Here is a 15,040-nt window from a genome sequence, read left to right on the forward strand (position 1 = left end):
AGCCCAGTTCTTGCTTTTGTCCGTGTGTGCTCAGGTCCCGGAATCCCCGGAGAAGCCGGCTCCGGCCATGCCGGCCAGTAGCAGCGCTGGTACGGCCTCTGCTGGTCACAGCTCCTCCAGAAGCCAGGGCGCCATCGAGCCCATGGACACAGAGACCCATGCGGATCAGAGGACAGCATCTGCTGACCAGCAGCCTGGAGGCAAGAAGAATACAGAAACAGATGGGAAGATGCAGGTGGCCAGGAGGACCCAGAGGACACAGGCAGATAGGGAGCCCCAGGTGGGCACCGCACTACAGGACGGGGAGAGGACAGCGTCAGCCAGGAGTTCCCAGGATGCTGCGGTGGCACCGGGAAGGGCAGGAGCCCAGGAGGAAAGGACGCAGGCAGAGAGGAAGACGCAGGCAGACGAGAAGACGCAGGCAGACAGAAGGACCCAGGAGGACAAGGGGACACAGTCGGAAGGGAGCAGAGCCACAGCCACAGAAGGTCAGTCAGAGCAGGGATCCGTGACCAGCCTCAGCCCACAGGCCAGACCCCCTGGACGGCCGCCGTCAGAAGGTCCGCAGTCTCCTCCGATCACTGAGGGTTTCGAGCAGACCCCAGAAGGGTCCTCTCTCCCGGAAGACCCTGGTTTTGTGCTCAGATCCGAGGAGGCGGCAGTCACAGCACCCAGAAGCTACGAGACGGCTGTGCTGGGCACCCCGGCAGGGGGCCCTGAGCTCCAAGCACAGTGGCCTCCCCAGGGGGGTTCGGAGCAGCCGGGAGGGGTGAGACACCAAGGGCTGGAGTGGTCAGGCCTGGGCAGGGGCAAGCCAGAGGATGGCCTCATCCCGTGCCCCAAGGAGGAGCAGCTGGGGACAGTGCTGTCCGTGGGTGTGGGAGGCTGTCCTCCGGCTCGCAGGAGCCCAGAGGCGCCCTCTCTCCCTGGGCCGGGCCTGACCCAGAGCCCTCAAGAGGTGCTGCCCAGCACTCAGTGCATAAGTGCCACCGCCTTCACGCCCTCTGGGGACCAGGCTGTGCTGAGGTCAGCCCCGCCACTGCACCTGGGGCCAGGGACCCCTGCCCAGAGTCCCCCACAAGCAACTGCGGCAGCTGGCAGCGAAGGGGCCCACGCCCAGGGGCCAGATGTGGAAGGGAGGCCCCCAGGACCCCGCAGCTGCGACCCCGGCCTCATCGACTCCCTGAAGAACTACCTGCTCTTGCTGCTGAAGCTGTCCAGCACAGATGCGGGGGGCGGGGGCACAGGCTCCCAGGAGGGCCCTGCCAGCGGGGCCCCCATGCCCTCATCCACGCTGGCCCCCCACGTGGAAGTGGCCGGCCTGAGCCCCAGGACGTCCAGGCGCATCCTGGAGCGCGTGGAGAACAACCACCTGGTGCAGAGCGCGCAGACGCTGCTGCTGAGTCCCTGCACCTCCCGCCGCCTCACCGGCCTCCTGGACCGCGAGGTGCAGGCTGGCCGCCAGGCCCTGGCCGCCGCCCGGGGCCCCCTCACCGTCCCTGCCATCGTGGTGGGCGAGGGCGAGCTTTCCCTGGAGGGGCCTGGGCTCCTGGGTGCGTCCCGGGACAGCGGCGTGGGGGGGCCGCCGGGGGGTGCAGTGGGGCACGTGGCCTCGGGGCAGGGACCACTCTCAGCAGACAGAGGGGCCCAGGAAGCCACCCGAGAGGAGGAGGCCCCCGGGGAGGCTCTGACGGGTCTCCCTGCGGCCACACCCGAGGAACTAGCTCTGGGGGCCCGCAGGAAGCGGTTCCTCCCCAAGGTCAGAGCCGTAGGGGATGGGGAGGCAGCCAAGCCCGAAGAAAGGGAGAGCCCCACGGTTTCCCCTCGGGGACCCAGGAAGGGCCTGGCACCCGGCTCCCCGGGGACTCCCGGGCGGGAGAAACGCTCCCCTACTCAGGGCCGGAAGGCAGGTCTGCTGGAGGTGCCGCGGGCAGAGGAGGAGCCGGTGGCCGGAGAGCTGGGCTCCAGCCCCAAGGCCGGCGGCCTGGACACGGAGCTGGCCCTGGACGAAGGCAAGCAGGACGCCCTGGGCAAAGCCAGGAAGGCCAAAGAGCTGCTAAAAGGTGAGCAGGGGGAAGGTGGGGGCCAGCCTCCCAGGAGAGCCGTGCGGGAAGAGTGTCATTCGTGGACACGCGCCCACGGGGTTACAGACACCTCATTCTTGTCCTGGCTCTGCCCGCTCGGGCCTGGGAATAGTTCCAGCTGTGGACTATCGAGGGGAAAGTAGGATAGAAGAAATCAGGTCTTTAGATGGGGCCTGGCTCCCATAGTGCCAGCCTCCCCACTGTCCCCTCTGGGCACAATTGTCACAGAGCAGAAGGGGCTGGGATTCAGATGCGGGCTCTTTGAGTTAGGGCCTAGAGCCCACCCTGAAGTCTGTGTCTGTCTGTCTGTCTGTCTGTCTCTCTCTCTCTCTCTCTCATTTATTTAAGAGAGAGAGGGAGAGAGAAAATCCCAAGCAGGGTCTGCACTGTCAGTGCAGAGCCCAACACAGGGCTTGAACTCACGACCTGTGAGATCATGACCTGAGCTGAAATCAAGAGTTGGATGCTGAACCAACGGAGCCACTCTGGCGCCCCCTCTCTCTTTTTTAATGCCAGAAGAGCCTTTTGAAGAAAAGCTTTGTGTTTTTGTTGTTTTGTTTTGTTTGTTTGTTGTTTTTAGTGAACTCAGTTCCTTTAATAGACATAAGGCCATTCTGGTTCCTGAGTACGGGTTCCTAGCTAGTGTCCCTCCGGTGAGTTCTCTCGTGTCTCCTGTAAGACAAACGGCATGGGTAACTGCCATCGCGCCCTCCTTGATGCGTGTAATGTCTGATGGTTCCGTTTTGACGTGCCCTCGGCAATTGCTGATTCTGGGATCTGTGCTCTCGGTTTCTGCTTTCCATTCATCTGTTTAATCTCTCACGGACTTCGTTTTCAGTTTTTTAGTTTTTTAAAATTTTACTTGACACATGGGGCGCCTGGGTGGCTCAGTCGGTTAAGCGTCCGCCTCTTGATTTCGGCTCAGGTCAGGATCTCACACTTCGTGGCTTCAAGCCTCACATCGGGCTCCACACTGACAACGTGGAGCCTGCTTGGAATTCTTTCTCTCCCTCTCTCTTGCCCCTCCCCCCACTAAAGTTCACACTGTCTTTTGCAAAATAAATAAACTTAAAGGTTTTTTTTAAATTTTAGTTGACACAATGTTGCGTTAGTTTCAGGTATGTGACGCAGTGTGCATTATGCGGTGCTCCCGTGAGGGCAGTGTCCTCTCCTAACTGCGAGTGTGTCCTAAGCTCTGAGGCTCCCCCAGGCCTGGGGTAGGGGCACATAAGGGGGGCCTTTCCGGCTAAGCTGTGTGATTTGGAGTCAGAGCAAGACGGAGGGGGCTGTAGGGGGGCCCGGAAGCGGTGTGTGTAGAGCCTTGAATCCTGTTCCCCCTCACCTGTCCCACAAGAACACCCAGGGAAGCTGGGGTAGGGCCAGCGGGGGCACAGGACAGAGGGAAGCGGCTTGTCCCTCTTACCTGGGCCCCTGCTCTCAGCCCCACAGGTGATCCGGAAGATTCGGGTGGAGCAGTTTCCAGATGCCTCCGGCAGCCTGAAGCTCTGGTGCCAGTTTTTCAACATTCTCAGCGACTCCGTCTTGACATGGGCCAAGGACCAGCGCCCAGTGGGCGAGGTGGGCAGGAGGTAAGCCGCTGGGCAGCGGCGCTGACGCTGTGGAGTGCTGTCCTCGCACTTTGGGGTTACAGTAACCCTGTGAAGTGGGGGGGTTCTAGTATTTCCTTAGTAGGGAGGAGGAAACTGAGGCTCAGAAGTATTAAGTCACACAGCCGGCGAGGGGCAGGACTGCTGACCAGTCCCGTGTTGCCGCGGCACATCCAGCTGAGGGCAGGGTGTGAGGGGATCCTGGGGACCGCGGTCTGGCCCTGGGCTGCGCGTGGCCATGGCCCTCACGGGGAGGGTCTCCCTCCCCGCAGCGCAGGGGACGAGGGCCCCGCGGCCTTGGCCATCGTGCAGGCGTCCCCGGTGGACTGCGGCGTGTACCGATGCACCATCCACAACGAGCATGGCTCGGCCTCCACGGACTTCTGCCTCAGCCCCGAGGGTGAGCGCGCCCCTCCCCGGCCCCCTGCCAGCGCGGCCCCTGCGGGAGGGCCAGGGTCATCCCTGTAGGGATGGTGCTCCCGGCTGACAGCCAGCCTGAGGGCAGCTGCTTCCTCTGCTTTTCTCCACAGTGTTGTCAGGATTCATCTCCAGAGAAGAAGGTGAAGGTATGGTGCCCCCCTGCAGGGGGGAGGAACAGGCGGGCCTTCACCCCTACCCCTGCGGTCCACAGGAAGGACCTTCTTTAAGGGCGTAGGACCCATTTCAAATGCCAAGTTTAGCTCCACACCAAGCTGCCCTTTGCCTCCTAGTTTAGGATAGGGCTTCGGAGGCGGGGGATGGAGAGGGCAGCTGTTTCCCAAGACTGGGGGGGCGGGAACATGCGGAGAGGAGTGGCTAAGAGGAAATTAATTCAGCCTTGTGCCTTGGCCCCTGTCGGAGCCCTTGATCCGCCAGGACCCACCTTACCCTACCTGCTCCCTTCCCGGAGTTTCTGTGTGTTCCGGCATCGGAGGCACACGGCAAGCCTGCTGCAGACCCCCGTAATCATAGTGTCTGGGGAAGGAGCCAGGAAAACCACATTTTGAGCAGGCTCCCTGGTGATTGGACGTCCCCGAGTTATAAGGCATTTCCCCGAATTTTAGAGGAAGAGCCCGTGCTGCTTCCGTAGGAGACGCACTGAGGGTCAGGACTGCGAAGGCAGCTGATGGTAGATGTTTAGAGCTTTGGTGCCAAGAGATGCACTCATTCATTCATTCATCCATTCACTCACTCACTCACTCATTAGATCAGCCAGTCGTTGAACTAGTGCCTCTGTTCAGTTGTCAAGTTTACTTGATGTCAAATATAACCCTATACCTAAAAGCTTAGTAGTAATGCTTTAATATCCTCAAATATCCAATTGCATTTTCCCAGATGTCTCCTAGGTGTTGGTTTACTTAGATTAGGAGCCACTCACAGCTTTGGGCTGATCGGTGTGAAGTCTCTCTAATATGTAACTGTTCTTCCTCATAGTTGCCCCTTTTTTGCCATTTATTTGGTGAAGTCGCTTGATATGTAGTTTCTTACACTCTAGACTTTGTTGATTTAACACCATTTCACATGTTCTTCTACTCATGTACTTCCCGTAAAACTGTAATTAGAACACTAGGGCGCCTGGGTGGCTCAGTCAGTTAAGCATCTGACTCCGGCTCAGGTCATGATTTCACGGTTCATGGGTTTGAGCCCCTACATCAGGCTTCAGATTCTGTTTCTCCCTCTCTCTCTGCCCCTGCCCTGCCTCCCTCTCTCTCAAATAAATATTAGAAAATAAAAATACAACAAGTGTAATTAGATCAAGAGCTTGGTCAGATTCAGGTGCAGTTTTGGGGGAGGGGTAAGAACACTTCACAGGTGTCCTGTATCTTTTGCGTTCTGTCTGGAGGCACCGAATGCTTGTTAGACTGTAGTAATGTTAAAGTTGATCCCTGCCTGCCTTCAGCAGTTTTCTGCCTGGTCTGTCCCTCGGAAAAGTTTAAAAACTATACCCAATCCTTGCTTTAGGGCTTTACATTGCTAAGGGTTTTAGCAGTTTAATTTACCAATTATTGCCTAAATCCCTTATTTCAGCAGGGTTTACAGCTGGAGTATTTTAATTCTGTCACGTCTTCATTCATCACTTGGCTTTCTTCTGTTATTTGGTTGCCCTGATTTGGTGCCCTAGCATCCTCCAAAGGTCACCAGTGAAGTTGGGGGTTTTGGGGAGGGAGGAATGAGTGTTTTTTAAACTACCATTATGAATGTATGGATTTTTAAAAAAACATATTTGGTACGGTTACCATATTGTACAAACCATCGTGTTTGGTTGGTAAGATTGATTTTGGCCAATGGAAGCCCCTTTGGGAGGTTGGCTCCTGCGTCCTTGACAAGTCTTCAGTCGTTTTTGTAGCTTCTTTGCTCTCTGGTCAGACAAGGCAGGTCAGGTCTGTTGAGTACACTTCCTGCCGTAGACCTGGAATCAATCGATAGTGGGAAATGGCTTTTAGGGATCACAGTTTGAACGTGACGGCTGGATTGGCCCCGCCCACTTTCTGTTCCAGTCAAACATGTTGTTTGAGATGGAGACATTTCTTCATTTGAGCAAAACACCTAATTCCAAAACAAAGGAATTCTGGTATCGTGGACCGATTGTGACGTCCACGGAAATGCCCTTCCCTCCACGGACCCTGAGTCCTTGCCCTGTGCGGGCACACTCGCACACTGTTACACAACCAGGTCGTGTCAGACACAGTTCTGCCCTCGGGGGGTTCACGGGCTGGTTTGGACCCGTGGTGTGCATACGCCCCAAGAGCAGTAATGCACGGAGAGTGGGTGCACCAGCATGGCGGGCGGGAGATGGTTCCGGCCTCTTCCTGCCCGGCAGACCCACCTCAGTTGGGCAGGAACTTCCAGTTTTCCGCCCGTTTCCTGTCCCCCTGCAGTCGGAGAGGAGATCGAGATGACCCCCATGGTGTTCGCGAAGGGTCTGGCCGACTCGGGCTGCTGGGGGGACAAGCTCTTTGGGCGCCTGGTGAGCGAGGAGCTGCGAGGGAGTGGACACGGGTACGGCCTTCGGAAGGCCTCCCAGGCCAAGGTCATCTATGGGCTGGAGCCCATCTTCGAGTCAGGCCGCACGTGCGTCATCAAGGTGTCCAGCCTGCTCGTGTTCGGGCCCAGCAGTGAGACTTCTCTCCTGGGCAGAAACTACGACGTCACCATCCAGGTACCGCGCCCCGTCCCCCGTCCCTCCTTCCGCTCTTTCCCCTCCTCCCCGTCCCTGGCTCGGGCCCTGGTGGCAGGCTGTGGGGGGCAGAGGCCATCTCGGTGTCAACCTCACGAGCAGAGCCTGAGACTTAGCCCAGGCTACGTCTTCGGGGTTAGTCATGGTTTTCAAACCATAGTTTTATAGCAGAAACCTTCCTTGTTGCCCTCACACATACCTTCCACGGAAGCCTGTGTGGGAGGTGAAAGGAGAGGGACTGAGTGGGGTGGACAGTCTGTGTCTTCCCACTCCCCCCAGGGTGGCCCGTGGACGCCGCCACCTTCCCACAGCGAGGCCCATGGGCGCCGCCACCTTTGGCTGGGGGTCCAGGAAACAGCGTTTGTAAGCCACTTTGAAAACAAGTTCTCAGCATCTTGTTTTGCAAATGAGAACAATGAGCTGCAGCGTAGGGAGCAGGGGAGGGGTGCACCCCACTTCCCCAGGCCTGAAACCTCTGGCGGACGGCCCCCCCGCCTTAGAGCTGGACCTGATGGAGACCAGGGGAGCTTCCTTGCTGACCAGATTTGGTTTCTCTTCAACCCACAGGGATGCAAGATCCAGAACATGAGTCGGGAGTACTGCAAAATCTTCGCGGCTGAAGCCCAGGCCGCCCCCGGCTTTGGGGAGGTGCCCGAGTAAGTGCACGACCAGGGGACATGCAGCGGCAGACCCGTTGGCTTGAGCTTCTGCCCAGAACAAGTGATTTCACAGCCCCCGGGGGCATCCTGAGCCATGGCCTTGTGCACATGGGCTAATCCCATGCTCCACTTGATGGTCCCAAAAAATCTAGAAATAAACACCTCCAGATTAGCTGCCCGCTTTCGAAAAGCCTCTGCCCTGCTCCTCAGAGGAACTGCCACCGCTGGCTCAAGTGTTCGCCGGGTTGCAGGATTGGGCCCAGCAGATCCGGGTTCTCTCTGAAGGGGCGGGGGTGGGCTAGACCTCGGGGCCCTGATCAGGACTGCTGGGCGGGCAGACAGCATCAGTGTAGGGTGTCGGAGGAGTCAGCCAGAAGTGGTCATCATTTCCATGTCGAGGCCTGGCCTGAGCTCTTGACTCCTGACTCCTGGGGTCTGGTTGGCGCTGGACACAGTCTGGCCCAGTGCTCTCTGGAAGTGTTCCTCTCCGTCGGACACATACTGGTCTTGGTCCCTCACCCAAGCTCAGAGTCCTCCTGGGGCCATCGCGCCATTCGATTCTCAGCCCACTGACCTCAGAACAGACAGGACTCTGAGGCCAGCGGCCTCCATTTCCTCTCCGGGACGCGGGCCAGAGCTCCGCTCTCTGTCTGCCCTTTGGCATCAGAGCTGAGCATTCCATTCTTGGAAGGGCCTTCCTTATCATCCAAGAGTACCTGTAGCCCAGAGGGAGGGGGGAGCTCGGGCCGACTGCCGGCTCACAGCACGCGGAACCGTGTTTAGGATCCTCCCGCTGTACCTCATCTACCGGCCTGCCAACAACATCCCGTATGCCACCCTGGAGGAGGACCTGGGCGCGCCCCTGCAGCCCTGCTGCTCGCGGGAGTGGGGCTGCGCGGCGCCCCCCGAGGCGGCCGGCCGCGCCGAGGTCAGGCAGAAGTGCCAGACCTTCCAGCACTGGCTCTACCTGTGGACAAACGGCAGCTTCCTTGTCACGGATCTGGCAGGTACGGGGTGTGCGGTGCGCGTGTGCACGAGGGCGTGCCTGGGGGCAGGGTCCCTGCGCTCCTGTTTCCGCTCCTTTGCTTTGCACAGTATCCTTTCTGGGTAGACTTAGCAGGTGCCATTTTGTGCGTGGCCCTATTTCACACGGGCCTCAGGCTGCATGGTCTGTAACCGCAGGGGCGTTAAGCGAGCAGGCTCCACGCTCCAGTCACAATTAAAAAGGAATGGAGTTTGAAAAACGTTACGTGGGAGCGAATTAAAACCCCACAACCCCCTTTTCACAATCTCCCTTCCTCCTTTCCCTCCAGCTTTGCTCTGGACTTTCCCCCTCCTACTTCCCAGACTCTTCCCTCCATCCTAGCTCACTAGCTTACTGCCCCTCCTCCCTCCTCCTCTTCCTTCCCCTCCTCCCCCTCCCCTTCCTCCCCTTCCCCCTCCCCCCATTCTGCCTCCTTTCTCTTCTTTCTCCTCCTCCTTTCTCTCCTCCCTTCCTCTTCTTCCTCCTCTTTTCTTCTTCCTTCCCCTCCTCCTGCTGTTCCTACCCCTCCATCTCCCTCCTCCCTCTCCTCCTCCCCTCCCCCCCTTCTTCTCCTCTCTTTGGCTTCCTCCCCTCCCCTTCCCCCTTCTCCTTCCTCTCCCGGCTTCTTCTCTCTTCCTCCTCCTTCCCCTCCTCCTCTTCCCCCTCCTCCTTCCTTCCCTATTTTCCTCTCCTCCCTTCCTCCTTCTCCTCTTCCTCCACTTTTGTTAGCCCTTTATTATGTGACCCAACTTAGTCTCTCTGGCTTCCTCTTATTTCTGTCTCTCCCGTTACTCAGACTCCCCCCTGCAAAGGCCAGCAGGCACAAACCCTCCTCCTCTTTCTGGGAAGTCCTTCCCGGGCCTCTCTCTAACCAGAACGGGGAGGGAGTGGGGTGGAAGAGGTTTTCTGGACAGCGGGAGGAGAGGGATGCTGGGAATATCACACACGATCACATCTGGTCTCCGGTGTGCATTCATGAGAAAACCAAGGGCCAGAGACAGAAAACCGGCTCAAATGTGCTTTTCATTGGGATTGACCTGTACAAATATTGTATATGTAACTTGGTATATTGAGGGGCTGGTAGCACATTAAGCTATTGTCATCCATTCTGTTTGTTGACTCCATACATCCTTTCTTCCATCCATCCAGCCAGCATTTACCCAACATTGAGAAGCTAAAAAGGTGACTGGGGAATCGACACTGTCCTCCGGAAGTGGGGAGAAGTGTGAGATGATCATGTGATACAGTAGGAAGAGCTAGGAGTCCGAGAAGTCAGGCTTTAGTCTACTGGTCTGTGTAAACCCAGGAGAAAGCCGGAGCACAGACAGACTGGGTCCCTTAGTCTCTCCGAGTCTCACCACCCTTTCCCTCCCAAGGGTGACAGTCTCTTCCTTGCCCCCCAGACTGGCTGTGAGGCCTGAGTGAGGCCGTGTCGACGAGTGCCTTCTGCAAACAGAAATTCTGTGCAGTGTAAGGGACCAGGCTAGTGTGGGGCAGAGTGGCCCAGAGAGAAATGACAGATGATCGATGTCTCCTGCACGACTGCTGTGTTTCAGACACTACATCAGGGCTCTGCGCACCTAATGACACTCCTGACGCCCGGGCGAGGTGGGCAGCGTTGCCTCACTCTTACGCTGGGGTTAGAGGTAGCTCACAGCTCGGAAGGGATGGGGCTGAGGTCAGTCTGGGTGCGCCTGCCTCCCGAGGCATGTGTGTGTCCCTCTGTCGCACACAGCACTGAGCCCTGCTAGTGAGAGGCGGGTCCTGCAAGGATGTGACTGAACAGTTTGAAAGTGGGGAGAGGGTCCCGCTCTGACACGTGGATGCTGCGGTGCTGGGCGGACCGGCCAGGGTGGGGACCGGTCCTCGGTGTCTCTTATCCCAACACCGCCTTCCTCTAGTCCTCTTCGGATGCTTGCGCACTGCCTGTGTGAGCACGTAGAAGCCAGTCTTATCCAGTGGGACTCTTCTGCTGGTCCAGCCTGACTTAGCTTCATGTCCCCACCTCCTCACTCTGGCCCAGATGGGCTGTCTGGTAAGAGGAAGGAGCAAAGGTCAGCTCAGAGGCGGAGGCCAGTCCAGTTTGTGGCCCAGTGGGATCCAGTAGAGGCAGAACTGAACAGCTGCAAGAGTTTGGGATCCAAGAATAAGAAAAACTGAACTTTTCCTTTGACTCACAGTGGCCACTGCATGTGGTCAGGGCTCAACTATCAAATGTATAAACGGATGTGACCTTGCCTGGGTCCCTACCTCTGAGCCTGTCCCCTCACCTGTCAGAACGGGATATTATTGCCACTAGCCACACAGAGATGCCCATACCGCCTATGAGGCAGGTCAGAGGTGACAGTGCACCCTGAGCCCTGGCAAGTTCCTGCCCAGTAATACTTTGGAGAGGTGGGGGCCCTGGAACCAGCCCCGGCTGCCTCAACGCTCAGCTTTCTGTCTTTCCAGGGGTTGATTGGAAGATGACTGATGTGCAGATTGCTACCAAACTACGAGGGTGAGTGGCTCTCGGGGACAGGAGGCCTTCTCCTGTCAAGGGTCTCTGGTTCTCCATCCCTGAGGTGCTGGGCCTGTGGCCAAACAGTCCCAGTTGCACTGGTGGCCATGTCATAACATCCCAAGGGCTGCTCACCTCTCCCTCCCCTCTGCGCCCCTGACCCCAGGTCTTGACCAGCAGTATTTTATTTACGTAAGAAACTTTTTTTAAATGTTTCTTTTTGAGAGAGAGAGAGACAAAACATGAGCAGGGGAGGGACAGAGAGAGAGGAAGACACAGAATCCGAAGCAGGTTCCAGGCTCTGAGCTGTCAGCACAGAGCCCGATGTGGAACTCGAACCCATGAACTGTGAGATCATGACCTGACCTGGAGTCGGAGGCTTTAACCAACTGAACCCCCCAGCGCCCCTGGACCAGCAGTATTGACGCTGGCACATAGGCTCACCTGCAACCGTGGGCTCCTCTCTGTTCTCGATTGAGAAGGCTCACCACGACGCAGACGAGCAAGGGCCCTGGGAGTAAAGTGGTGACGCAGAGTCTGCTCTAATTTATACTAAAAAGGCAGGTCGTCCGCACACCGATTCACGTGGGCATGATGAGCTCCTGGCTGGGTGGAGCGAGACCTGCTTAGAATTGAGGTTTGGGATGCTGCCTCATGAGGTGGCGCCCAGCTGGACTCCCCAGCACCCCTGAAAGGGCGGGGCATGACACCCTGCCGTGGCCACGCCAGAGTAGGCCCCCCTAGGGACTCTCACTCTGGGGAGGCCTCCCGCTCAGCTCTTCCTGTTTGGCTGCAGATACCAAGGCCTCAAGGAGAGCTGTTTCCCTGCCCTGCTGGACCAGTTTGCGGCTTCCCACCAGTGCAACGCCTTCTGTGAGATGCTAGGGCTAAAGCCCCTCAAGGGCCCCGAGGCCGCCCACCCTCAAGCCAAGGCCAAAGGCTCCAAGAGTCCATCTACTGGCAGGAAGGGCAGCCAGCTGAGTCCTCAGCCACAGAAGAAAGGCCCCCCCAGTCCTCAGGGCACCCGGAAGAATACTCCAAGCTCCAAGGCCCCCCCTCAGGCCTCAGAGGCACTCACAGCCCAGTTCCTGGGACAGCCTCCCATCCAAGAGGGCGGCCCCAAGGCCCAGGGCATGCGGTAGCCCCCACGGGAGGCTGGAGGCCTCCACCCAGCAGCAGACCAACAAGGCAGCAGCTCGACCTGCTGGAGACTTGCCCAAGATGGAACTAACCGGAGAGGGTGCATGGGGGAGGCACCGCTCGGGGGCCGCTCCTCAATCCGCTCCTCATCCGATGGCTTTTGTGCGTGGCACCCAGCGGCCTCTCCTGGTGCCAGCGACACCCAGCGCTCCCAGGCCGCACTCCCAAGTGCCTGGTGGCCCAGGCCCTCCTTGAAGTTTACACTGGCCACTGCCGGAGGAGGCCGAGTCCCGTGCATGAGCTCCGCCCCCAGCCCCCAGCCCGCCACTGGCGCCACTGCCGTGAGTGTTGTTCCCTGGCGGCCCATGGGCCGGCCTTTCCCCTTTCCGCTTGGCCCCCAGCTGTCCTCGGGGCTCCGGACCGCCCGCCGCACCACGCCCGGCCTGGCAACTCAGGGTGTCTTCTCTTCCAGCTCCTTGGCCTCATCTTCCCAGCTTGTCTTGCAACTAACCTGTCACTGAGCCCAGATGGGGCTCGGCGCCCTTCCGGAGCCTGTCGTGTTCTTGTGCCGTGGTCTTTGGTGACGTGTGTTCACACCCTCCCTTCTCCCAGCACGCAGACACTCCCACCCCTGCCCCCTCTGCTCCCAGGCCCCCCGTCTCCAGCCCCAGCTGGGCGCCCGGTCACAGCCTGCCGCCTTGCCTCCACTGCCTCTCCGCGCGTCCCCACGGCCAGGGGCTGCACCAGCCAGATCCCGCACCCTCCCCAGCAGCCCACCCTCCCCTCCTCTCCCAGGCCCGTCGCCCGAGAGGCGAGAAGTGGTGTGAGGGTTGTGTCGTTGGCTGTGGCCAGAGGAGAGGTGTAGACTTGGAGGGCTCTTGTGCTCCAGACTGAAAGGAGGCGCAGTCACAGTGGATTTCACATCCCTTCTAGACCAGGGACGGAGGGCTAGGCCCTTCTCCGTGGGGAGTGCCCTTGGGAGTCCCAAGAAGGGTGAAGTTTCCGCTGCATGCTTGGGGGGAGGGGTCTCCAGGACACCTGCCCCCAGCCCTTAGCTCTCGATCCTGGGGCTCCGGAGGAATTGCTGCGCTTGGCCCAGCCCCCTGGGTCCTTCCCGAGGGCCCCTCCTGGAGGCCCGGGCGGAGTGGGTCCCGTGCTAGCCTGCTCCCCTTGAATGCAATAAAGGCAGCAACTGTGTGCCCTGCTTGCCCTTATCTGGTGTGGTTGTAGGTATTCGGAGTCAGGGTCCCCTCTCCCCAGGCAGGTGCTCTGAGGGTATCCTGCAGCCCCTGGGCCCTGCGGAGTGAGGAGCCCAGGTTTTGGCTCCTGGATCGACATTCAGTCTCAGGCTTTCTGGCCACAGCTAGACCGTGTGTGCGTGTGGGCTGCTGGCTTGTGTCCCTGAACAGGGTCCTGGGGACGGAGACCTTTGGAATCATTCCTTCATTTGGAAGAGGAACACAAAGGAAGGAACCTGGGAAGGAAGACTGGAGCTGGAAGCTCTGGGGGAAACGTCCAGTGGGTCTGGCTCTCTCCATGGCGGCGAGGCCGGCTCGGGACCACCCACGTCTGCCTCTCAGCCGCTCACTGACCGTTTCCTGCTTCCCAAGGCACAGAGGCTTCCTGTTCCTAAACAACCCCATGCCACCGCCCGGCCTTTCCTTCCCTGACATTTATGCCCCTCTGTTTTGACATTTCTGACTTCTCTACCTCCTCTTGTGCTCAGGTGACTCTTCCCACTTTTTCCTTCTGTCCCAGTGTGTCCCCAACCCTCCCAGTCCGCCTTGGTGAAGTGAGAGTTGGAATATTACTCATTCATCCGTTCATCCAGCAGACATACACTGAGCACCTGCTTTGTGCCAGACCCTGAGTTGACCGCTGTTGGAGACAAAGATGCATGAGGGGGTCTCAGAGGAGACCCTGCATTAGGCTTATTGTTTTGAGCCACAGAAATAGATTCAGACCAACTTAAGCCAGGAGAAGGGGCTGGAAACGGTGTTGAGGCCGCTCCCAGAACCAGAGGAGCAGCTGAGTGACTGGCCTTGAGAAGGTGGGAGCCAGAGTAGCTCCAGAGCCCCTCTACACCCCAGCCAGCCGTTGGTTCCGATGGAATTCCCTTCACACAAGATTCAAAATTCTGTCCTAGAGCTCAGGGGACCATGGAGTGGGGCAGAGGTAGTTTCCCAAAGGATGGGGATTCCTACTGGCAGGAGGGTGGAGAGTAGGACGGTAGAAGGGGCTTGGTGGCAGCAACAAAGACACACACACACACAGTTCTTCCCACCTGATGTATCACGACTTTCCCACATACAACCAAAAGCAAGTTCCTCTCTGCTTGGGGAGACCATTCAAGGTCATATCCAATGATAAGTCCAAGGGGTAGTGACCCAGGGCTACCGTTGTCCCAACTCCAGCGTCACTAGTGACGGTCTCCTCTCTTTTACATAATTCCATTTTGAAATTCTGTGACCTGTGGATTAAGTGGTAAAGTTAACCATATTCAACCAAAATCGTTGGGCCCAGCAAGAAAGGAAGCACGGGTCAAGGCTACAGTCCATTTCTGGAACAGGTCGTGAGAACCGGTGTGTGTGACTAGGGATGCTTTGCCCGTCGGAGTGACCCAAGCTTCAGTTTGGAAGTCCAGCCCCTCAGTGGTCCCGCCTGCATGGTGGGCGTTTATTTACGGCAGGACATGGCAGGACAGGGGACTCATCCCCACATCCACCTGCCCCCCTTTTGTGTAGCAGCAATCATATTTTCCCTCGATAACATTAAGCATCTTACGACTCCCGTGACCTCTTGTTATGTGTTCTCAGAAGTATAAGGAGCCTGAAACAATCAGGTGCCTTAGCTTCCAATCCAACTTCTT

General features: G+C 58.2%; 1 protein-coding gene across 1 annotated transcript in view; it reads left to right on the forward strand.

Moving 5' to 3' along the window:
- Positions 1-13,368, forward strand: part of ALPK3 (alpha kinase 3) — a gene marked incomplete at its 5' end in the record, with an annotated part of 48,333 nt that extends 34,965 nt beyond the window's left edge. The window contains 9 exons of the mRNA XM_029952302.1: positions 35-2,063; positions 3,526-3,673; positions 3,964-4,091; positions 4,222-4,257; positions 6,550-6,830; positions 7,416-7,504; positions 8,291-8,514; positions 10,983-11,031; positions 11,828-13,368. Coding sequence (XP_029808162.1) covers positions 35-2,063; positions 3,526-3,673; positions 3,964-4,091; positions 4,222-4,257; positions 6,550-6,830; positions 7,416-7,504; positions 8,291-8,514; positions 10,983-11,031; positions 11,828-12,173 — 3,330 coding nt within the window. The remainder of the gene's footprint in view (positions 1-34; positions 2,064-3,525; positions 3,674-3,963; positions 4,092-4,221; positions 4,258-6,549; positions 6,831-7,415; positions 7,505-8,290; positions 8,515-10,982; positions 11,032-11,827) is intronic.
- Between the last annotated feature and the right edge of the window lie 1,672 nt (positions 13,369-15,040).

This window comes from Suricata suricatta, chromosome 9, assembly GCF_006229205.1.
Source record: "Suricata suricatta isolate VVHF042 chromosome 9, meerkat_22Aug2017_6uvM2_HiC, whole genome shotgun sequence".
In the NCBI taxonomy this organism is placed as follows: Eukaryota; Metazoa; Chordata; class Mammalia; order Carnivora; family Herpestidae; genus Suricata; species Suricata suricatta.